The sequence below is a fragment of the Trachypithecus francoisi genome, unplaced genomic scaffold (assembly GCF_009764315.1).
Source record: "Trachypithecus francoisi isolate TF-2019V2 unplaced genomic scaffold, Tfra_2.0 Lachesis_group16, whole genome shotgun sequence".
Classification (NCBI taxonomy): domain Eukaryota; kingdom Metazoa; phylum Chordata; class Mammalia; order Primates; family Cercopithecidae; genus Trachypithecus; species Trachypithecus francoisi.
Window position 1 is genome coordinate 74,169,750 of NW_022681461.1, and position 24,679 is coordinate 74,194,428.

General features: G+C 36.1%; 1 protein-coding gene across 3 annotated transcripts in view; it reads left to right on the forward strand.

Annotated features, from left to right (window-relative positions):
* SHOC1 (shortage in chiasmata 1) overlaps positions 1–24,679 on the forward strand; it is a 131,717-nt gene that overhangs the window by 35,553 nt on the left and 71,485 nt on the right. Inside the window, exons 6-9 of one of the 3 annotated variants that reach the window (XM_033237821.1) lie at positions 2,367–2,551; positions 20,064–20,217; positions 20,735–20,846; positions 22,465–22,618. In XM_033237821.1, the coding sequence (XP_033093712.1) occupies positions 2,367–2,551; positions 20,064–20,217; positions 20,735–20,846; positions 22,465–22,618 (605 nt within the window). Of the gene's footprint in view, positions 1–2,366; positions 2,552–18,449; positions 19,760–20,063; positions 20,218–20,734; positions 20,847–21,852; positions 22,619–24,679 lie in introns of those variants that run through there. The other 2 variants (XM_033237822.1, XM_033237820.1) reach the window with 2 other exon arrangements.

Sequence of the window (24,679 nt, forward strand, 5' to 3'; positions counted from 1 at the left end):
GTTAGCACATTGTAGACACTCAATAAATAGTTTTGTTAAGTTTGCAAATTAATAAATAGGAGTAGATGAACTTACTCAAAAAGAATGATATAGAAAGAAAGCAAAGATAATCTAGAGTAGAAACTTGGGAAAGACCAGTGTCTACAGGTTATGCAAAGAAGGAGGCACCAGTGAAAAGGGAATAAAGGTAGATGAGGAGAGCTGGGAAACACTGATCTTCATAGATCTTTTATATCTACGGAAAGAAAATGTACTAGGTAGTCTCAAAACTGTAGTACCAATTATTGTTACACAGTGCTGACCCTGTCAGTAACATTTATTTTAAAAAGACAGCACCTATGTAAGCACTAAGTTAAGTATATAATGATCCACATAGGAACCAATGATCTTAATGAATAATACGGACATGGAAGAGTTAAAATATTTTTTCTTCTACCTTGTATTTTGTTAGAATACAGGATAAATTCTAAAGCTTTCTCCGTCTGTGATTTTAAGATATGACACAATTGGTCTTTTCTCCAATTGGAGAGTTACATTGATTTTGGTTCTTTCAGTCTGTACAAGAGAATTATTAGGGCTGAAATATTCCAGGATACCAGGAAAAACTAAGTTGCCAATAATATATTTATATATTGGAAGATCTCTTGTAATGCCAGCCATTCTAATGGTATGATACAGATAAACCTGTATCAATCAGGAAACAGGTAAGGGCAAGGTTAAAAGAGCCAAAAAGATGTCCTCAGGACTAGCAACAGTAGGAAGTTGAAACTGCCTTTGCAAAAACTGTAACTGAGGAAATTATGACAGTGAAAGAAATCAGACCTAACTGATTCCATCCTGCCTGTAACCTTTAAGCTGTCCTTGTTCATTCCTGGGTGTAGGCTGAACTAACCTTGGGAAGGAATTTAGTGTATGATTTGACTCTGAAACAAAATTGATAATAGCCCTTTCCTGAAAAGACTCACTTTTTGCCTGGGGGGCCAGACTGCCTTTGTAGGACTAACAAATTCGCTATGAGATTAGAAATTTTGGTTTAGGGGTCATGCGGCCTCTGGCTGCAAGAGTCTGACCCTCTCCAAATTGCTCCTCAGGATAACATCACTACTGTAAAACCCAAATCAGGGTTTGATATATTTTGCAGACCCTGCACTCTACGGTTCAGCTGATACCACCTAGCTGGTAATCTGGCTCAACCAGTTCTGCGATCCCATCCAGGAGCAGAAGACCCCAAGAAAACCTCACTTCCACCCCCTATATTTCGATCTCCAACCTGACCAGTCAGCACTCCCCACTTCCCAAGCCCTTACCTGCCAAATTATCTTGAAAAACTCTGATCCACAAATGCTCAGGGAGACTGATTTGAGTAATAATAAAACACCGATCTCCCACACAGCCAGCTCTGCATCTCTATCCATTGCAATTCCCTTGTCTTGATAAATTGGCTTTGTCTAGGCAGCCGGCAAGGTGAACCCGTTGGGCAGTTACAAAATTGTTACCACCCTAAGATTGAAGGAACAAGGTGCCTGGGCAGTTACCAACCTAGCAGGGACTACAGGAGCAGGGCTGACTGACAGAAGATGTAACTTTTGGTGGAAGAGTGCAGCCAATTCCAAACTGTGGCCCAACAGAGAAGGATTTGGGAGGAATGATATTGCAACCTGTCTCCCTCACTTTTGATCTTCTGCCAGTGCTTTCCATGGCTGAACCCAACCAGAAGCCAGAGGACAAGGAAGCTTGGTTAGTTCATAGAGGTTAGCTTCCCAGGTTATGGAACAGAACATGAAAGGCTGGGTAATTTTATTGAGGAACAGACACTGAATATCCAGCACAAGGGTAGTTTGGCAATGTATGGCAAAACCTAAAAATCTGTATACTTTTAACTTCATCATTTCTGTTTTTAAGAAACATATTTGAGATTATTAGTGCATATAGATGTTCTTTGCATTGTTGCTCATAATAGCAAACAATTATAATGAACTTAAATTTCCAATAATAGAGAATTGGTTGAATAAATTATGATTTGCTGATACCCTATTTATCCATTCAAATATTAGGTGAATGTATATAGATTGACATGTAAATGTGTTCATGCTTCATTTTTTTACAGAAAAGAACAGATAACCTGTTATAACAGAAAAGAACAGCAACAGAATGCTGTTGTCATTTGTCCACTATTGTTTACAGATTTTTTTAATTGAGAAATTTACATAATTTTTATATTCATCTTGAATGATGGGAATATAGATGTTTCTTCTCTGTGTCTGTTGGAACTCGATAATTTTTTCCACAGTGGACATATATTATTTACTAATAAAAGTGTTTTAAAATAGGACATACATAACATTAGTAATTTTATACTGTCACAGAAAAACAATTACAAGAATGGTGACCCAGATTAATTGTGAATTTGAGGAAATTGTTCCAAGTTCAAATCCAGACTCCCAAATTGAAGTAGAGGAGGCCAGTTTATACAACCACATGGACTACAATGAAGTCTTTACCCCTGTCAGTTGTTTAGAAAAATATTCAGCACTTCAAAAACAGAACCAAGGTAAAACATTTATTTTATATTGTTGTGAAACATTTCTTACTGATATACACATATTCATTTCAGTGAGTTTTTTTGTTTGATTTGAATGAAAAATTTTTTATTAAAGATCCACCTGCATAACTCTAAGTTTTACCACATTAGGGCAGTATTTCCTCATTCATATTAATCCTCTTTGTAAGTTGGGTAATTTTTTAGTTTAAGTTGTCTGGGCCTCAAAACAACCTGCAGAGATTTGATCATAGTATGCCTTCAACATACTGCTATAATGATATTGGCATCTTTTACAGATCCCATGATATAGCAATCCAGTGTAATGTTAAATTACTATATTATGAAGTGATTATTATATTTTAGTTTTTACAACATAATAAATATTTTCAATCTCATCTAATTTATGCAAAAACAAGGTTCAAAGTGGAGATGGAATAGTTCCAGTATTAAGTTAAGAAATATACTCAGTTTTACAAACATACTGTCAAAAATAATTAAAAGTAGGCCGGGCACGGTGGCTTACTACGCCTGTAATCCCAGCACTTCCGGAGGCCAAGGCGGGTAGATCACCTGAGGTCAAGAGTTTGAGACCAGCTTGGCCAAAATAGTGAAACCCTATCTCTATTCAAAATACAAAAATTAGCCAGGCATGGTGGCAGCACCTGTAATCCCACTACTCAGGAAGCTGAGGCAGGAGAATCACTTGAACCCAGGGGGCGGAGGTTACAGTAAGCCAAGATTGGGAGACTGCATCTCAAAAAAAAAAAAAAAATAAAATAAAATAAAAGTATATTTTATTCAAACTTGATTCCAAATGTCTCATCTTACTAGAGGGTGTTGGATTCTTTCAACCATGTAAAAACTTGCTGAGGATTGCCTTTCTTGTATGTATAACAGCCTATTCTTTTTTTAAATTATAGAACTTAAGGTTCTATTATGTAATTATTACTATCATTTAAGAAATGCTATAGCTTCAACATGAAAAATAATTTGATTTTTTTACTGTTATTTTTATGTAGATATATAAATTATGTATAAAAATTTTAGTATTGGCAAATAGCTGTGTGATGATATATATAGAGAGAGAAATTTCTCTTATAGTTGGAAGAGATATAGAGATTAGTTGTATTAAGGACTAAAACTTGAGAGCATGATATAGTAGAAAGAGCCTGAATTTGGAGTCAGAAGACTTGAGTTTTCAGTCCAAGTCTACTTTTAAAAAGTGGAACATCACTTGAGGCCAGGAGTTTGAGACCAGCATGGGTAACATAGCAAGACCCTATCTCCACATAAAGATTTAAAAAAATTAGCCAGGTGTGGTGGCACTCCTATAGTCCTAGCTACTTGTAAGGCTGAGGTGGGAAGATTGCTTGAACCCAGGCATTCAAGGCTGTAGTAAGCCATGATCATGCCACTGCACTCCAGCTTGGGTAACAGAGTGGGACCCTGTCTGGAGACAAAGAAAATTTTTATGATTTTAAATTTTCTTCTATAATTTATTTCTCTTATTTATTCTTCTATTTTTAAATAATTTTGTGGGGATAAACTAATATATGTAAGTTTATATAAGTATATTTAACGAGATGGCTTGTAAAAACTAATGGGTTACACAAACATAGCTATTATAAATGTGGCAAACTAGAAGCTACTATCGGCTAGAATCAACTACTGACTGACAGAAAATATGCTTGAATTTGCCAAATGCCATATCCTGTATTTCCTCAGGTGTCCTGTGTCACCAGACATCACTTTATAAATTTAGATTTTCAATTTTATTTATTTTCTTTGCAATTATATCAATTGCTGCCAGATTTGTAGATACTTTGGTCTTATTGTCTAAATCAAAAGAAACATAGTATATTTTTGGATTTGTAAATATGCTATGTCTTATAAGAATTATAAATAATTACTAAATTATAATTTCAAAACACATATCTTTAAAACATAAAACAGTTGCTGGTTGTCTTTTATGGTTGTTGGTTTATTGATATTTACTAATTTTTCTACAATGTTCCCATATTGTTAATACATGAAACTGTTAAGTATCCCTCTAGATATTCTGGGAACATACAAGCAAATATAAATGTAGCTTTTATTTTTATTCTTAAAAATAAAGTTAGGCCAGTCACAGTAGCTCATGCCTGTAATTCCAGCACTTTGGAAGACCAAGGCGGGTGGATCACCTGAGGTCAGGCGTTCGAAACCAGCCTGGCCAACATGGTGAAACCCTGTCTCTACCAAAAATACAAAATTAGCTGGGCGTAGTGGTGGGCACCTGTAATCCCAGCTATTTGGGAGGCTGAGGCAGGAGAATCACTTGAACCTGGGAGGCGGAGGTTGCAGTGAGCCGAACTCACACCATTGCCCTCCAGCCTGGGCAAGAAGAGTGAAACTCCATCTCAAAAAATAATAATAAATAATAAAATAAAATAAATAAAGTTGCATATGCATATAGTTTAGAGAGTCAAATAGTTTGTTAAAGTTTATAATAAAAAGCAGTAATCATACTTATGGTTTAAAATGGTGGCACAGAAGCAAGCTGGCTTCACTGCTCATACAGAAAACCAAAAACGAATATACAATGCCCAGATTTTCACTAGCAACAACTCACATCTCAAATATGAGGATGAGACAGATCCTAGGGACACAGAGAAGTGAAAAAACTTCAAGCAGATGGTAGGAGAATCCAACTTCCACATCCATGATGCCCCACCCTGCCCATTCTGCCTGACAACAACCACATGGAAAATCTTCCCCCAACTCATGGTTTCTATGCTGGAAAAAATGAGAGTGGAATAGTTAACTAGCTTTCCCTCCATCTCGGATTCCCTGGCAGGAGACTGTTCTTTCTTTAACCCATGGAAAGCATCATGACTGCCTGAAAGGAGAGACAAAGAGGGGAGAAGGGGCTACCTTCCCCAGCCTTTCCAGGCAAAGGAGCCGATTCACAGAAGCTAATTTGTGCCACAGGTCCCTTGAGCACGAACCTCTAGCCAGACTTCTGTCACTGTTGGGATAATGTTTTTCACACTCTCCCATCTAGAGAAGACAGTGCCCTGACCATTCACTAGAGGCAAGGCAAACCTGGGCTTAAGATACCACCTATAGCCAAGAAAAAGGCAATATTAGTGAAGATTTGCTAAGAAAATATATCCAATAAAAACCAAGACAAGTTGAACAAAGGAAGCTGGAATAAATAACCAATCCTTCAGTGCAAAGACATAGACATATATCCACAAGAAACAACACTGAACAGGGAAATGTGACCTTTGCAAAAAGACAAAGCAAAAATCCAGTGACTGACCCTAACAAGAGAGTCATTTGTGAGCTCTCTGACCAAAAATTCAAAAGAGCAGTTTTAAGGAAATTCAGTGATCTCTAAAATAATACAGAAAAGCAATTCAGAAATTTGTTGGAGAAATTTAACAAAGAGAATTTGTTAAATTTTTAAAGTTAACTTTAAAAACTCAAACAAATTTTGGAACTGAGAAATACATTTGCTGAGCTGAACAACTCATTAGAGGCTCTCAACATCTGAATGGAACAACCAGAGGGAAGAATCAGTGATATCAAAGACCAGCTATTTGAAAATACAGTCAGAGGAGAAAAAAGAAAAAAGAAAGTGAAAGAACAAAGACTGCCTACAAGATATAGAAAATTACCTTAAAAACCAAATCTAAGTATTCTTGATGTTCAAAAGGGAGCTGAGCAAAGGCAGGGGGTAGAAAGAAATAATACAAAATTTTCCAAAGCTTGAGAAAGATATAAATCTCCAGTACGGGAAGGTCTGATAATACCCAAGAGATTCAACTCAAATAAGATTACCCCAAGGTATGTAATAACCAAGCTCTCAAAGGTTAAGGACAAAGAGAGGATCTCAAAAGCAGCAAGAGAAAAGAAGCAAATAACATATAAAGGATCTCCAATTCTATAGTAACAGACTTTTCAGTGAAAAACTGTACAGACAGGAGGGAGTGGAACAACATATTCAAAGTGCTCAAAGAAAAAAAGCCCTCCAAGAACATTGTATCTAGCAAAATTACCCTTTGAATATGAAAGAGAAATAGTCTTTCCCAAACAACTAAAGTTCAGAGAATTCACCCCCATCAGACCCATCATCTTACAGTAAATGCTAAAGGGGGTACTTCAGTCTGAAAGGAAAAAAAAAAAAAAAATTAACATACGAAAAGAAAACTTTTCTTTAGTTATCCACTGGTAAAATTAAGTACATGAATACTTAATTTTAAGAATTCTCTAGAATACTGAGAATACTCTGTTACAATAATTGTAGTGTGTAAGCACTCATAACTCTAGTATGAAGCCCAATCAAAAACAATAACTATAGCAACCTGTTAAGAGATATAATATTAAAATATGTAAATCCAGACAACTTAGTCAAAATGTATCATTTTGTGTGTGTGTTTGTCTTTGTTTCTATTCCTTTCTTTGTAATCTAAAATATTATCTCTTTAAAATAACTTTTTATATCTATACAATGTTTTTTGTAACCCTCCTGGTAACCACAGCCCAAAAACCTACAATATATTCACTAAAAATAAAAAAACACCAAATTAAAACATATTACCAGAGAAAATAACTTAACCACAAAAGAATACAGTAGGAAAGAAAGGAGTCTTAAAACAATCAGAAAATGGGCAACAAAATGGCAGTAGTAGGTCTTTACTTAATAGTAACACTGAATGTAAATGGTCTCAATTTTCCAAATAAAAGGCTTAGAGTGGCTGAAGGAATTAAAAAAAATAAGACCAAACTATATGCTACCTTCAAGAAACTCTCTTCACTTATAAAGTCACACATAGACTGAAAGCGAAGTGGTGAAAAATCATATTCCATGTAACTGGAAACCAAAAATAGCAGGAGTAGCTATACTTGTATAAAATAGACTACAAATCTAAGACTGTAAAAAGAGACAAAGATGATCATGTTAAGCAAGAGGATATAACAATTATAAATATCTATGCACACAACACCAGAACTCCCAAGTATATAAAGCAAACATTAATATATCTAAAAGGATAGACGGCAATATAATAATAGTAGTGGATTTTAATGCCCCATTCTCAGTAATGGACAGATCATCCAGACAGAAAATCAACAAAGAGCATGAACTACACACTAGAATAGGCCTAAATAACATTTACAGAACATTTCACCCATATGATAGCTAACTTCATACCATGTATTTTGTGCTGCAGAATACATATTCTTTTCATCAGCACATGGAATATTCTCCAGAATAGAGCATATCTTATGCCACAAAGTATATCTGAAAACATTTTAAAAATAGAAATAATATCAAGTAGCTTTTCTGACCACAATGAAATAAAACTAGAAATCAGTAACAAGAGGAACTTTGGAAAATGCACAAACACATGGAAATTATACAACATGCTCTTAAATGGCCAGTGAAAAAGTTAAGAAGGAACTCTTAAAATTTCTTGAAACAAATAAATGAAAATGGAAATAAAACATACCAAAATCTATGGGATATGGCAAGAGCCCAGTACCAAGAGGGAAGTTTATAGCAATAAATACCTGTATCAAAAAAGTAGAAAGACTTCAAATAAAATAACATTGCACCTCAAGGCACTAGAAAAGAAAGAACAAACCAAACCCCAAATTGGAAGAAGGAAAGAAACAATAAAGATGAGAGCAGACATACATGATACTGAGACTAAAAAAAATACAGAAAATCAACAAAATGAAAAGTTGGTTTCTTGAAAAGATAAAACCTCTAGTTAGATTAAGTAGGAAGAGAGAAAACCCGAATAAATAAAATCAGAAATGAAAAAGGAGACATAATAACTGAGACTTCAGAAATACAAAGAATCATTAGTGAGTATTATGAACAACTATATGCCAACAAATTGGAAAACTTAGAAGAAATGGATACATTCCTATACACATACAACCTATCAAGATTGAATCATGGGCCAGGCATGGTGGCTTATGCCTGTGCCCTAGCACTCTGAGAGGCTGAGGTGGGTGGATCACTTGAGGTCAGGAGTTCAAAACCAGCCTGGGCAACATGGTGAAACCTCATTTCTACAAAAAAATGTTAGCCAAGTGTGGTGGCATGTGCTTGTCCCAGCTACCTGAGAGACTGAGGTGGGAGGATGAATTGCGCCTGAGAGGTTAATGCTGCAGTGAGCTGTGATCATGCCACTGTACACCAGCCTGGGTGACAGAGTGAGACCCTATGTCAAAAAAGGAAAAAAGTTTGAACTATGAAGAAATAGAACAAGGTACCAATGATGAGTAATAAGATTGAAGCCATAATAAAAAGTCTCCCATCAAAGAAAAGCGCAGGACTTGATGACTTCACTGCCGAATTCTACCAAACATTTAAAGAACTAATACTAATTCTACTTAAATGCTTCAAAACAATTGAAGACAAGAGAGTATTTCCAAACACATTCTACAAGGCCAGCATTACCCTGATACCAAAACCAGACAAAGACACAACAACAAAAAAGAAAACTACAGACTAATATTAACAATGAACATAGATACAAAAATCATCAACAAAATACTAGTAAACTGAATTCAACAACACATTAAAAAGATCATTCACCATGATAAAGTGGAATTCATCCTAGGGATGCAAGGATGGTTCAACGTATGCAAATCATTAAATGTGACACATCACATTCAAAGAATCAAGAAGAAAAACCATATGATTATTTCAATAGGTGTTGAAAAAAGCATTTGATAAAATTCAACATCTCTTTATGATAAAAACCCTCATCAAAATAGGTATAGAAGGAACATACCTCAAAATAATAAAGGCCGTATATGATAGCTAACTTCATACTGAATGGGGAAAAATTGAAGGTCTTTCTTCTAAGGACTGAAATAAGACAAGGATGCCCATTTTCACCACTTTTATTCAAAATAAAACGTGAAGTCCTGGCCAGAGCAATTGAGCAAGAGAAAGAAATAAAGGGCGTTCAAATAGGAAAGAAATAAATCAAATTAGCCTTGTTTGTAGATGACATGATGTTATAGCTAGAAAAACCAAGGATTTATGCAATTTACCCATGTAACAAACCTGCACATGTACCCCTTGAACCTAAAATAATATTTAGAAAGAAAAATTTAAAAAACCCAAAGACTCCACCAAAAAAACTGAGTTGATAAATGAATTCAGTAAAGTTGCAGAACACAAAATCAACATACAGCTGGATGCAGTGGCTCACGCCTCTAATCCCAGCACTTTGGGAGACCAAGGTGGGTGGATCATCTGAGGTCAGGGGTTTGAGACCAGCCTGACATGGTGAAACCCCGACTCTACGAAAAATACAAAAATTAGCTGGGTGTGGCTCTGTGCACCTGCAATCCCAGCTACTCAGGAAGCTGAAGGAGGAGAATCACTTGAACCCTGGAGGCGGAGGTTGTAGTGAGTTGAGATTGCACCACTGTACTCCAGCCTGGGTGACAGAGTGAGACTCCATCTCAAAAAAAAAAAAAATTAACATACAAAAACCAGTAGATTTATATACACCAAAAGTGAACAATCTAAAAAAGAAATCAGGAAATCAATGCCATTTACAATAGCTACAAAATATATAAAATACCTAGGAATCATTTTAACCAAAGAAGTGAAAGATCTATACAAGAAAAACTATAAAACTCTGATGAAAGAAATTGAAGAGGACACAAAAAAAGAAAGATATAATATTTCATACTCATGAATTGAAAGAATATTACTAAATTAATGTTGCCAAAATAACAATACTATCCAAAGCAATTTACAGATTCAATGTAATCCCTATCAAAATACCAAAGAAGTGAAAGACCTGTACAAGAAAAACTATAAAGCTCTAATGAAAGAAATTGAGGAGGACACACAAAAAAGGAAAGATAAATATTTCATACTCATGGATTGAAAGAATTAATATTGCTAAAATAGCAACATTATCCAAAGCAATTTAGATTCAGTGCAATCCCTATCAAAATACCAAAGACATTCTCCACAGAAATAGAAAAATAAAACCCTAAAATTTAAATGGAACCACAAAAGACCTCAAATAGCCAAAGCAATCCTGAGCAAAAAGAAGAAAGCTGGAAGCATCACAATACGTGATTTCAAAATATACTCCAAAGCCTTATTAACCAAAACATCATGGTACTGGCATAAAAACAAACGTATAAACCAATGGAACAGAATAGAGAACCCTGATATAAATCCACTCATTTACAGCTAACTCATCTTTGACAAAGGCACCAAGAACATACAATTAGGAGAAGATAGTCTTCAATAAATGGTGCCAGGAAAACTAGATGACTATATGCAGAAGAATGAAACTAGATCCCTATCTTTCACAATGAACAAAAATCAAATAAAAATGGATCAAAGACTTAAATCTAAAACCTGAAACTATGAAACTACTAGAAGAAAACACTAGGGAAATGCTCCAGGATATTGGTCTGGGCTAAGATTTTTTGTATAGGATCTCAAAAGCAGAGGCCACTAAAGCAAAAATAGATGAATAGGTTTACATAAAGATAAAAAGCTTCTGCACAACAAAAGAAACAATCATAAAGTGAAGAGGCAACCCACAGAATGGGAGAAAATATTTGCAAACTATCCATTTGACAACAGATTAATAACCACAATATACAAGGAGCTGAAACAACTGAATAGCAAAAAGCAAATAATCCAATTAAAAATGGGCAAAAGATATGAATAGACACTTCTCAAAAGAAGAAATGGCCAACAGATATATGAAAAAATGCTCAACATCACTAATCATCAGGGAAATGCAAATCAAAACCACAATGAGCTGACCAGGCACGGTAGCTCATGTCTGTAATCCCAGCACTTTGGGAGGCCAAGCGTTCACCTGAAGTCAGGCGTTTGAGACCAATCTGGCCAACATGGCAAACCTCGTCTCGACTAAAAATACAAAAATTAACCAGGTGTGGTGGTGGCCACCTGTAATCCCAGCTACTCTGGAGGCTGAGGCAGGAGAATTGCTTGAACCCAGGAGGTGGAGGTTGCAGTGAGCCAAGATTGCACCACTGCACTCCAGCCTGGGCAACAGGAGTGAAACTCCATCTCAATAAACCCCCCCCCCAAAAAAAAAAAAAACGCAATGAAATATCACCCAAGTTAAAATGGCTTGTGTCAAAAAGGTAATAACAGATGCCAGCAAGGATGTGGAGAAAGGGGAACTCTTGTACAGCATTTGTGGAAATGTAAATTAGAACAGCCACTATGGAGAACAGTATGGAGACTTCTCAGCTAAACCAAAAATAGAACTACCATATGATCCAGCAATTCCACTCTGGAAAAGAAAGGAAATTATATCAAAAAGACATCTGCACTCCCATGTTTATTGCAGCTTTATTCACAATAGCCAACCAAGATATATAATCAACCTCAGTGCCCAGTAGTGGATGAATAAACAAAATGTGGTATATCTACACAATGGAATATTATTCAGCCACAAAAAAGAATGAAATTCTGTCATTTCAGTAACATGAATGGAACTGGAGGCCTTTATGTTAAGTGAAATAAGCCAAGCACAGAAAGACAAATATTGTATGTTCTCACTCATGTGGAAGCTAAAAAAGTGAATCTCATGAAGTTAGAGAGTAGAATGGTGATTACCAGAGGCAGGGAAGGGTAGCAAGGAAGGGAGATGAGGGGGGGAAAAGGACATAATGTATTTATTTATTTATGTATTTATTTATTGAGATAGAGTCTCGCTCTGTCGCCCAGGCTAGAGTACAGTGACGCGATCTCGGCTCACTGCAAGCTCAGCCTCCCGGGTTCACGCCATTCTCCTGCCTCAGCCTCCCAAGTAGCTGGGACTACAGGCGCCCACCACTGTGCCCGGCTAAGTTTTTGTATTTTTAGTAGAGACACGGTTTCACCGTGTTAGCCAGGATGGTCTTGATCTCCTGGCCTCGTGATCTGCCCGCCTTGACCTCCCAAAGTGCTGGGATTACAGGCGTGAGCCACCGCGCCCAGCTTCATGGTGTATTTATTACCACTGAACTGTACGCTTAAAAATAGTAAAGATGGCCGGGCGCGGTGGCTCAAGCCTGTAATCCCAGCACTTTGGGAGGCCGAGACGGGCGGATCACGAGGTCAGGAGATCGAGACCATCCTGGCTAACACTATGAAACCCCGTCTCTACTAAAAAATACAAAAAAACTGGCCGGGCGAGGTGGCGGGCGCCTGTAGTCCCAGCTACTCGGGAGGCTGAGGCAGGAGAATGGTGTGAACCCGGGAGGCGGAGCTTGCAGTGAGCTGAGATCCGGCCACTGCACTCCAGCTTGGGTGACAGAGCAGGACTCCGTCTCAAAAAAAAAAAAAAAAAAATAGTAAAGATGGGCTGGGCGCGGTGGCTCAGGCCTGTAATCCCAGCACTTTGGGAGGCCGAGGCAGGCAGATAATGAGACCAACCTGGCCAACATGGTGAACCTCTACTCAACATGGCCACCTCTACTAAAAATACAAAAGTTAGTCAGGTGTGGTGAAACGTGCCTGTAATTCCAGCTACTCGGGAGGCTGAGGCAGGAGAGCCTGGGAGGCAGAGGTTGTAGTGAGCCGAGATCGCACCACTGCACTCCAGCCTGGATGACAGAGTGAGACTGTCTGAAAAAAAAAGTAAAGATAGTAAATTTTAATAGGCATATTTTACCTCAAAATATAAAAGTACAAAAAGAAAGATGGAAAGAACTTGGGTTCCTGAAAATATCGTCAAGCTTGTTTTGTTTTTGTTTTTGTTTTTGAATCAGAGTCTTGCCCTGTCGCCCAGGCTGGAGTGGAATGGTGCCATCTCTGCTCACTGCAACCTCTGCCTCTGGGGTTCAAGTGATTCTTGTGCCTCAGCCTCCCGAGTAGCTGGAATTACAGGCACATGCCACCACACCCAGCTAATTTTTTATTTTTAGTAGAGACAGATTTTCCCCATGTTGACCAGGCTGGTCACGAGCTCCTGGGCCCAAGTGATCCTTTTACCTTGGCCTCCCAAAGTACTGGGATTACAGGCATAAGCCACTGTGCCCAGCCAAAACCCAGAGTTTTAATCTTTGGTATAATTCTTTGTTATATTCAGCCAAAGGTAATATTTGTATGCTTTTTAGTGTGTTTTTTACTTAGATTTTATAAACACTTTTCTGTGTCATTTTATATTTTTCACACCATCAATTAAAAATGGTTGTATAACACTTTTTTTTTTTTTTTTTTGAGATGGAGTCTTGCTCTGTTGCCCAGGCTGGAGTTCAATGGCATGATCTCAGCTCACTGCAACCTCTGCCTCCCGGGTTCAAGCGATTCTCTCGCCTCAGCCTCCCAAGTAGCTAGGATTATAGGCATGCGCCACCACATTCAGCTAATTTTTGTGTTTTTAATAGAGACAGGGTTTCACCATTTTGGCCTGGCTGGTCTTGAACTCCTGACCTTAGGTGATCTGCCTACCTCGGCCTCCCAAAGTGCTGGGATTACAGGTGTGAGCCACCACGCATGGCCAACACTTTTCTTAAAAGCAGTAATTTCCTGACTTCATCAACCACCCCTTATTTTTTCACTCTAGAGGCAACCACTTTCAACTCTTTGAAACAGTTTGAAAAGAAACTATATTCTTTTTGTCATTTATTTATCTGTATGACATGCTTATACTGCTATTTCCTGATGTTTTTAGTTTTAGACCTTATATATTGACCTCTCACCATGAAAGTAAAGACGTCGCTGTCCTCACTCTTTTACACCATCACTACCATGTCCCCCCACACTTCCTATGGTCTACTCTCCCAATGTAGTTATAACTTTGGTTATATCAGTATTCTGTATTTACAGACTTGTGAGTCCTTAAATACTATTTGTAGCTGAAAATAGTATTGTGTTATTCAGTAATTTCTTTCTTTTACAATAGTCCCACCTTATCCACAGGGGATACATTGCAAAATACCCAGTGGATGCATGAAATCACTGATAGTACCAAACCCTATACAATATATACAATGTTTTTTCTTATACATACATACTAGTGATAAATTTTAATTTGTAAATTAAGCCCAGTAAGAGATTAACAGCAATAAATAGCTAACAATAAAATTGGAGAATTAAGTAAAACAAAGTTTATTTGAACACAAGCACTGCAATACAGGGACAATCGTTCTGATAACTGAGACAGCTACTAAGTGACAAATGAATAGGTGGCATATCAGTGTGGAAACAGTGGACAAAAGGATCATTCACATTTCGGTGGGACTGAGCAGGATAGCACTATATTTCATCATGCCACTCACAACACTGTGCAATTTAAGGTATAAATCGTCTATTTCTGGAATTTTCCATTCAATATAGTATTTTTGGACTGCAGTTGACTGGGGGTAACTAAAATCTTAGATAAGAGGAGATTACTGTACTCTGTGAAGTTAATGCTGATTTTCTGGTTTTTTGTTTTGTTTTGTTTTCTATGTATTTGGTACATAAAACTTGATCCTGAAACTCTCCCGTTTGTCTAAATCTCCTCTTAATGCATTGAAGCATCAAGTGTACCAATAGTTTTATCTTTGGGGATTTCAGTTCTAGAACAAGTCATTATCATCATCATCCCTGAGGATTCTGTTCACTTCTTTCTTGTATTGGGCCTCCTGTTTCTTCAACCTTGTAGCTGCCAGTTTAGTCAGTTTATTCCCTCCTTTTAGTAGAGTATTTCTACTCATGGCCTCCTGAGAATAGGAATGTAGGTAGTAAATTTTTTTTTTAAACTTCCATATCCAAAAAGTCTTAAATCTATCCTCACATTTAATTGATAGTTTGACTAGTTATAGATTCCAGATTATATTTTTTTCTCAGAATTTCAAAGGCATTGTTCCATTCGATTCTAGCTTCCAGTATTGCTGTTGAGAAGTCCAGTGCCATTCAGATTCCTAAATATTTTTTATAAGATCTTTTCATCCTGAAAATTTGAATGATATTTTTCTTCCAGTGTTGTGAAATTTCACAATGGTGTGTGCTTTGTGGGTCTACTGTTATATATTAGGCTTGATACATGGTGTATCCTTCCATGTAGATACTTATGCACTTCAGTTTTAAGACATTTTCTAGAATTATTTCTTTGATGATTATTTTCTTTTGTTCTCTCTTCCTGAATCTCCTATTGTTCATTTATTGAGGTCTTTAATGTCTTTCAATAAAGTTAAAATTTTTCTTCATAAAGATTTTATATATCATTTATTTTTACATATTTTTTATTTTCTTCAGAAATGTGTTACATATCTAAGATTTATCCATAAGTACTCTATTTTAGCTGCCGTTACTATTTATATTTCTAAATTAAAGTTTCTGTTTATTGCTTGTGTATAAGAAAAGGCAGTTGATTTTTATAGTGTTATCATATTTATCTACCTCTTAAACTCTCATGGTATTTCCAATTACTAATTCTAATATATATAATCATATTGTCTGTAAATGATGGCTATTTCTTCCTTTGCAATATTTACATCTTTTTTTTTTTTGTCTGACTATGCTGACTAAAACCTCTAGAACGTTGTTCAGTAGAAGCCATGATGGTTGCTATCTTATTTCTGATAGTAAAGAAAATGCTTCTAACATTTCATGTGTATGTCATTTTCAACGGTGAAATGTTAGAAGCATTTCCTTTAGTGGGTTGAGGAAGATTCCTTCTGTTCCTAGTTTGATAACAGCTTTTAACCGTGAATGAGGATTGAATTTTATGTTTTTCTACGTAGGTTAAGATATCTACATCTTAAATATATAGAATGTCCCTTTAGTAAAAACTCATAATTCTGTAAGTCAAAGATAAATTGTTTTGCTATTGTGATCATACTATATGTGCATGATATTATTTTTAAATATTAACATGATCTTGGGAATATTTTATTTTATGCTTGAGTTTTCTGCAAAAGCATGTCTTTTTCTTTTTCTTTTTAATTGAGACAGGGTCTTACTCTGTTTCTCAGGCTGGAGTATAGTGGTGCAATCACATCTCACTGCAGCCTTGAAACCCTCGGGCTCAAGTGATCCTCCTGTCTTAGCCTCCTAAGTAGCTGAGACCATAGCTGTGCCACCTGCCTGACTAATTTTTAATTTTTTTGTAGAGACAGAATCTCCCTATGTTGCCCAGGCTGGTCTCAAACTTCTAGGCTCAAGCAATCCTCCCACCTCAGCCTTCCAAAGTGCTGAGATTACAGGTGTGAGCCACCATGCTAGACAAAAGCATGGCTTTTAATGACTGCAATTTTTAATCTTATGTATGTATCACACATTTCCAAATTTGAGACCACTAATGTTTTTAATTGCAAATATGTAGATAAATATGTATTCTTATTTCCAATTATTTCCTTGGCATGAATTCCTAGAAATTGAACTATTTAGTATAAGTGCTTTTTTAGCTATATGTCCACTAGTATGGTATGAGAATGCCCTGTTTATGCCAGCATTATCATCATTGAATATATTACTGCTGATGTTGTGGTAATACATTTAAACCAATGTGATGGGCAAAAAAATTATATTTTTACTTGCATCTTTACAATTACTGGTGATCTCTGTTGTTCACAAGCTGGGCATAAAAAAGTAAATTAATAGAATTACTGGTCTTTATTGGCCATCTGCATCTTTTTATTTTGTGAAATTATTTTCTCTTTTGTCTATATTTTGACATATATTTTATCTTTATATGTAAAGGTATTAACTCCAAATATATTTAACTTGAAGCTAATCAATTTGCCAATTGTTTTCTTTTATGGTTTCTTTGATTCCTTTTATACTTAGAAAATTCTTTCTTAATTAGATAAATCCTTATTTGTATTTTCTTGAAGGTACTTGGGGTTGGTTAGTTGGTTCGTTTGTTTTTTTGTTTGTTTTGAGATGGAGTCTTGCTCTGTGGCCCAGGCTGGGGTTCAGTGGTGTGATCTCGGCTCACTGCAACCTCCGCCTCCCAGGCTCAAGTGATTCTCCTGCCTCAGCCTCCCGAGTAGCTGGGATTACAGGCCCCCACCACCAAGCCCAGCTAATTTTTGTATTTTTAGTAGAGAGGGGGTTTCACCATGTAGGCCAGGCTTGTTTCGAACTCCTGACCTCCAGTGATCTGCCCACCTCAGCCTCCCAAAATGCTGGGATTACAGGCATGAGCTACCAGGCCCAGCTGAAGGTATAAATTTTATTTTAGATTTTGATGTATGTTTAAAAGTAGGAATAAAAAATCTTTTTTCAAGTGTTTTGACTATTGCCCCAATATCATTTATGAAATAGTCCTTTCTTTCCCACTGATTAGAAATGCCAGTCACATTATACATTAAATCCTTAAGCACATTAGAATTCATTCTGGATTTTCTATTATGATCTGTTTTGCCTATTATTGTGTCAGTATCATATAATTTTAACTATTTAATGTATAATTATAATATATATTAATAATCTCCTATTTTATTTTTTTCTACTCTCTTAACTATATTCTTCCAGATTTACTTTGTAATCACTTTTCCAAGTTCTAAAACAGACCTCTTGAAATGGTAATGCGATCCTTTAAAATTTTACTCATAGTCTTTCTAGCTAGGAAAGTGTTTTATCTTGCTTTTTTTTTTCAAATTTTTTAAAAAAGATCTTCGATAAAGTTTTATCATTTCCTGCATACACTTTCTGAATATTTTTATGTTTAGTCCTTGATAGTTCACAAATTGGTGTTTTTATGTTTTTTCCATTAATTTTTATGATGAAGTTTTTACATATTAAAAGAAACCATTAATTGTATAATTTTTATCAGATTGCTTAGTGAACTCTTTTGTTTTCATTTCATTATCTTGAATTTTCTAGGGAGACAAAAGTGTCCTTTGTAAAGAATAAACCTCTCTTCTTTCATGTTAGTAGACCTTTTTCTGCTTCTTTTCATAGTTAACTAGCCAAAAATTTGTTTCCTGGTGACAATTTAATATTCCTCTACAATAGAAGAAAACAGTCTCCTTATATCTGTATAGTGCATATATTAGCTGCAGTAAAATAAGAACTCCAGGGCATGCTGTATGACTTAAGAAGGTAAGGAAGTGGCACTCTTGCTGTAAACGATCTTGGTAGAATTACAAAGAACATTGGTTGTGGTGTGATGCTGCCCTCAAGTGGTTTCATTAAAAACAAGTGGATGGAAAACAAGAGCACATAACTGACTTCAGATGTCAGCCATTTAGTTCCAGAAATACCAGAATGAGGCTCCTAGATAGGGAAGATGGCTGGAGGATCTGTTTAGAAGCAGAAGGTGGATATAGGATATAAACTAATGCTGTTTGGGTTTTTACTATTAATGTGATTTCATTAATACTTACAGAATGGATTATACCAGTAAATCATATTTAACTGTCTCAGATAAGCCCTCATTAGACATGGAATTGATTGACTAACTTCCTTTGGTGTGTCATGAGAAGCTTTTGGCCATGAGATTGTCGGGAACTTAAGTTCAGATAAATAATATCTCTTAGGAGGCTAGTTCATACCACAAGTTCTCTTAAGGCATATCAAGTTAGCACCAAGCAAAGGGATGTTCCATTGCTGCCTGCATACCAATTATGTAGTTGACCGTGGGAGACATTACTACCTGAAAACTCCATACTCTTATTTTCTCATGCCATTCAGCATCACTTAACCAAAAAGTCAATACCCGGAACAAGAAACCATTGCTCTCCCTTCAGGATGGCTTTCTTTTTTGGGAGGTTGGCTTTTTGAGTAGTTCTTCATCTGAGCTTATATTTTTCTTTTTCTCTTTCTACTCAAAAACTTATTGAAGAATTGGGGGCAAGTTTTATGTTCCTTCCTGTGACTTAGAAACTGTTAAAGCTGTTAGACAACTGGCCAAGATTTCAAAGAAACCCATACATGGCAGGGTGGAGGCCAAGAGGAGAAATGTATTCCAGAAATTAACTGTTAGCAGTAGTGTTTCTTAATACATAAGCTGTATCATACTCCTTGAGTAGATTCTTTGCTATATAACTTTCACTGTAAATAATTTTATAGCAACCATGTATGAATAACTTGAGAATAATAGAATCAGTCTAAGTTGTAGGCACTGTAGACCATCTCCATTCCCTACATGTCAGAGACTCTGGGGGATGAATTGGAGATATTAAGAGGTAAAATGATGCAGAGAAGACCAAGGTCAGCAGAAGTCAAATACTTTTATTTCTTTAAAATTTTGCTTAGGCTATTCCTGGCTATTTTGAAGTGTAAGTCCATAAGATATTTTCCTCCACTGATTAATCTTTATTGATAAAGTATTAGCTGTTACAGCTCTTTTGGGATATTTGGCTACTCAGTGTCCTAGATAATAGTAAAATTTATTGTACTTTTGTCTTTGTTCCAGTACTATGCTACATGCTCTATATGCACAGTAAAATGAAGTACTGAAGAGTTTAAAATGTGATTGAGAAACCCAACTGTATCTAATGACTGATTACATTAACTATCTAGATCCCTTTGGATAACTTTTAGTTTTTTTCTTATTCCTTTATGTTTCTTATTTCTTTTCAGATTTATTTATTGATGACAAAGGAATACTTTTTGTAAGTAATAGAAAACACCTACCAACTTTGCATACTCTCTTGAGTAGACTAAAACTATTTTTGGTAAAGGATCCTCTTTTAGATTTCAAAGGACAGATCTTCACAGAAGTTAATTTTTCCAGGTACTTACTTAATTGACCAATGCTTTAAATATTTTTAAGAAGTGAAAATGTTTTTGTATGATCACAAGCTTAGATGTTATCAATAATGTTTTATTTTATTTTGTTTTGTTTTTAGACGGAGTCTTGCTCTGTCGCCCAGGCTGGAATGCAATGGCGCAATCTTGGCTCACTGCAACCTGCGTCTCCCAGGCTCAAGCGATTCTCCTGCCTCAGCCTCCCAAGTAGCTGAGACTACAGGCATGCGCCACTGCCTGTAGTCTCAGCTAATTTTTGTATTTTTAGTAGAGACAGGGTTTCACCATGTTGGCCAGGCTGGTCTTGAACTCCTGACCTCAGGTGATCCACCCGCCTCAGCCTCCCAAAGTGCTGGGATTACAGGCGTGAGCCACTATACCCAGCCAATAATTCTTATCATTGTTTTACCTCAACTTTAATTTTAGTGATTATGTGTTTTGGTTGGCTACATTTAGTATGTGACTTGCTTTTAGTAAACACTAATTAATGTATTTTTTTTAAGGGAATGTTTCTCTCTTCAAGAAACTTTGGAAGCTTTTGTGAAAGAAGATTTTTGTATGGATAAAGTGAACTTTTGTCAGGAGAAACTAGAAGATACAATACGTTTAAATGAGGTTGTAATACTGGCTTTCAATAATATTTTAGTAGTGAGACATTTTTGTAAAATTTTTGTAATATACATTGTCTACAATTGTCTGATTAAAAATATTTTATAATTGAATGAACATCTATCAATTAAGAAGTCAAATTTCCTTCTAAATAGTCGTTCTCAGGCTTGGCTGTGTGTTGGAATTACCTGAATAGTTTAAAAAAATATTGAAGCCTGAGTTCTACATAGATATATTCTGATTAATTGGTCTGGTGTGCAGACCAGTCATAGGGAACTTTAAAATCTCTTCCAATAATTCTAATCAATATACCTGGTATAGGAAATTAAGTAGTCATGTCTAGTTTAAAAATTGACACTGGAACTAGAAATATTGATTTGTGAGTTATACACAAAAAATAGTACTTGAGCTAATGAGAATATTGTGAGAGTAAGAATATAGATGGCCCAAGACTGAATTTTAGTTTTCTGCCAGTGTTTAACAAGGATGATAGCATTTTTTGCATATTAAAGGCCAAACTTCTTAAAGATGCATTTAGTTTCAATAGCACACAAAATGGTTATAATATCAGTATGTAAAGAATTCTAGCTGTTGAGAGTGCAATAACTTTTTGCAGTTGGACAAGCTCAGAAATCTAGGCCCATATTGATTAGATGCATTCACAAAGCTACTTTAACAAACAATTTTTTTGGCCGAGTGTGGTGGCTCTCACCTGTGATCCCAGCACTTTGAGAGGCTGAGGCGGGTAGATCACGAGGTCAGGAGATCGAGACCATCCTGGCTAACATGATGAAACCCCTTCTCTACTAAAAATACAAAAAATTAGCCGGGCGTGGTGGTGGGTGCCTGTAGTCCCAGCTACTCGGGAGGCTGAGGCAGGAGAATGATGTGAACCCGGGAGGTGGAGCTTGCAGTGAGCCGAGATCGTACCACTGCACTCCAGCCTGGGCAACATGGCGAGACTCCATCTCAAAACAAACAAACAAATGAACAAAAAACATTTTTTTTTAGGACAACTTAAAATGTTTTATATTTGGGGATTTTAATGGACTTAAAGCACTTAAGGGGTTTCCTTACAATAAAAATTTTAACATGATGGTAAAAATGTTAATTCACCAATAGGTCCCATTCCTCTAGTACTTCTTGCCTGCCATGTTAACCCTGAGAGTTGTGGACTTAATCTCTTTTGTTGAGGAGTCAAGTTCTGTTGGAATGAAAGAGAAACACTCCATGGAGCACAGTAAAGATCTATTCCATTCCATGATCTTCTTTCACTTCTCCCCATTTATTATCTCTTATCTACTGCAGTGACTGTTTTTAATTTAAAATGTTTACAACTTGCTGTTAGCCAAAAAGAAGCTATTTCTGCATCTAGGGATATTGTACATCACTAATGTAATGAGTGACCATAAAATACAATACTCAGAACATTGCTTATAATAGAACGTCTTTTTAGCTGCTACATTTCTGGTTTTTTTAAAAGTATATATAGATTTAATAATTTTGAATGTGGATTTAGTTTAAAATTTGGTATGTCATTTAAGCAAACTTTATCCACTTATGATTTCAAAAATATTTATTTGGAAAGCCTCCCTAAAAACTTTTTTAAACTATGTTTTTTCAGCCATCAAGTTTTCTTATTGAGTATGAATTCTTAATACCTCCAAGCCTCAAACCAGAAATTGATATTCCATCACTCTCAGAACTGAAGGAGTTATTAAACCTAGAGCCAGAAATAATAAACTATGTAGATGAAAGTGAAAAGCTTTTCGAAAGAGGTGAGACTTAATTTTAAAATGTATTACTTGTTAAAAGCACTTAAGAATGTTTGTTACATAGGTTCTTGTTTATTAAAATTTTTCTGAACCTCCAGATTTTGTAAAAATGTTCTGAAAGTTACATGTTGAAATCTCAGTATTACTTTTGATGAGATTATTTTCTTACTGTCATTTTCTTGTTGTTGTTGTTTTTGTTGAGACAGAATTTCGCTCTTGTTGCCCAGGCTGGAGTGCAATGGCAAGATCTCGGCTCACCACAACCTCCACCTCCTGGGTTCAAGCGATTCTCCCGCCTCAACCTCCCGAGTAGCTGGGATTACAGGCATGTACCACCACACCCAGCTAATTTTGTATTTTTAGTAGAGACGGGGTTTCTCCACATTGATCAGGCTGGTCTTGAACTCCTGACCTCAGGTGATCTGCCCGCCTCGGCCTTCCAAAGTGCTGAGATTGTAGGCATGAGCCACCACGCCCAGCCGTCATTCTCTTTATATGACTTCCAGGTTTGAAACTTCTCTGAAATTTAACCATTTCAAGATAATTATACAAATAAAACTAAAACACCTATGACTATATACATTTTTTAAAGAGTTGTTTTCTTATAAACAATAAAACATTATCAACTTCTATACTGACAATAGTTAACTATGGAGAAGCTCACAATAAAGAGTCAGAGTAAGGATTTGTGGAGTCGATGACTAGGAGAGTCATAACTTAAAACTGAGGTGGTTTCATCCCATTTAGTCTTAGTAAATATTATTGAGTTATTTTTAATGACAGTATGAGCCCAAATATTTAACTGCCCTCTCATAAATTTCATTTAAAATGATCGAAGATATATAATATCATGGAAGAAAGGAAGGGGGATCTGTGATGTCAATTGAGAACAGGGATACTTGCCATGAACAGACCACAGACTTGAAGGAATTCTTACAGTTAAAACTAAATCAGGGAATTATTGTTCAGCCTACAAATCAAAGCAAGGGAATGAAAAGCCAACCTGGGAAAGTAGATCAACTCCATACCAGAACTTGCAAATATAGTAGATCTCAAAATGCAGGGTGGGCCATAGGCTTATTGGCAGGACAAAAATCTCAGCTCCATAAATGCTAATGTAAAGGACAACAAATGACTTTACTGAGTGATTATACTGTTAAACTCCCAACTTTCACTTGACTTGGCTGCTGTACTAAGTAAAACAGAGTCACTGCCACAGAGGACTTCTAACAAGGAAAGTTATACACACTATTGAAAGTTCAGGGGTAGGCAGTGTTCCAGCTACCTTTGGGTTGTGGTAACAATAAAACTGCTTAGTACAGCAATAAAGTTGCCTGCCACAGGGATATCTCCAGCCATAACTCCCTTCCTATTTCCCATGCTTAAAGTGTAAGGAAAACTATATGGATTTGCCTACTCTGAACATTCAATAAAAATGGAATCATATAATATGTGATCTGTGACTTATTTCACTTAGCATAATATTTTCAAATTTATTGACATTATCCAATGTATCAGTACTTCATTTTTATGGCTAAACAATATTCCATTGTATGGCCATAGCACATTTTGTCTATCTGTACATCTGTTGATAGATACTTAGGCTGTCCTTTTAGCTTAAAAGTAATCCTGCTGTGAACATTCATGTACACGTTTTTGTCCACACATGTTTTCATTTCTCTTGGATCTATACCTAGGAGTGGAATTGCTAGATCAAATGGTAATTCTATGTTTAACTTTTTGAGGAATTGCCAGACTGTTTTCCAAAGTAACTACACTATTTCATTCCCACCAACAATGTGTGAGGGTTCCAATTACCTACATCCTCTCCAAAACTTGTTATTATATAACTTTTTTATAGCCATCCTACTAGGTGTGAAGTGATATCTCATTGTGGTTTTAATTTGCATTTTCCAGATGGATAAGGATGTCAAACATCTTTTCACATACTGTTGGCCATTTGTATATCTTCTTTGGAGAAATGTCTACTCAGATCCTTTGCCCATTTTAGTTGAGTTATTTTTCTTTTTATTATTGAATTATAAGCTGTCTCATTTGTTTTTG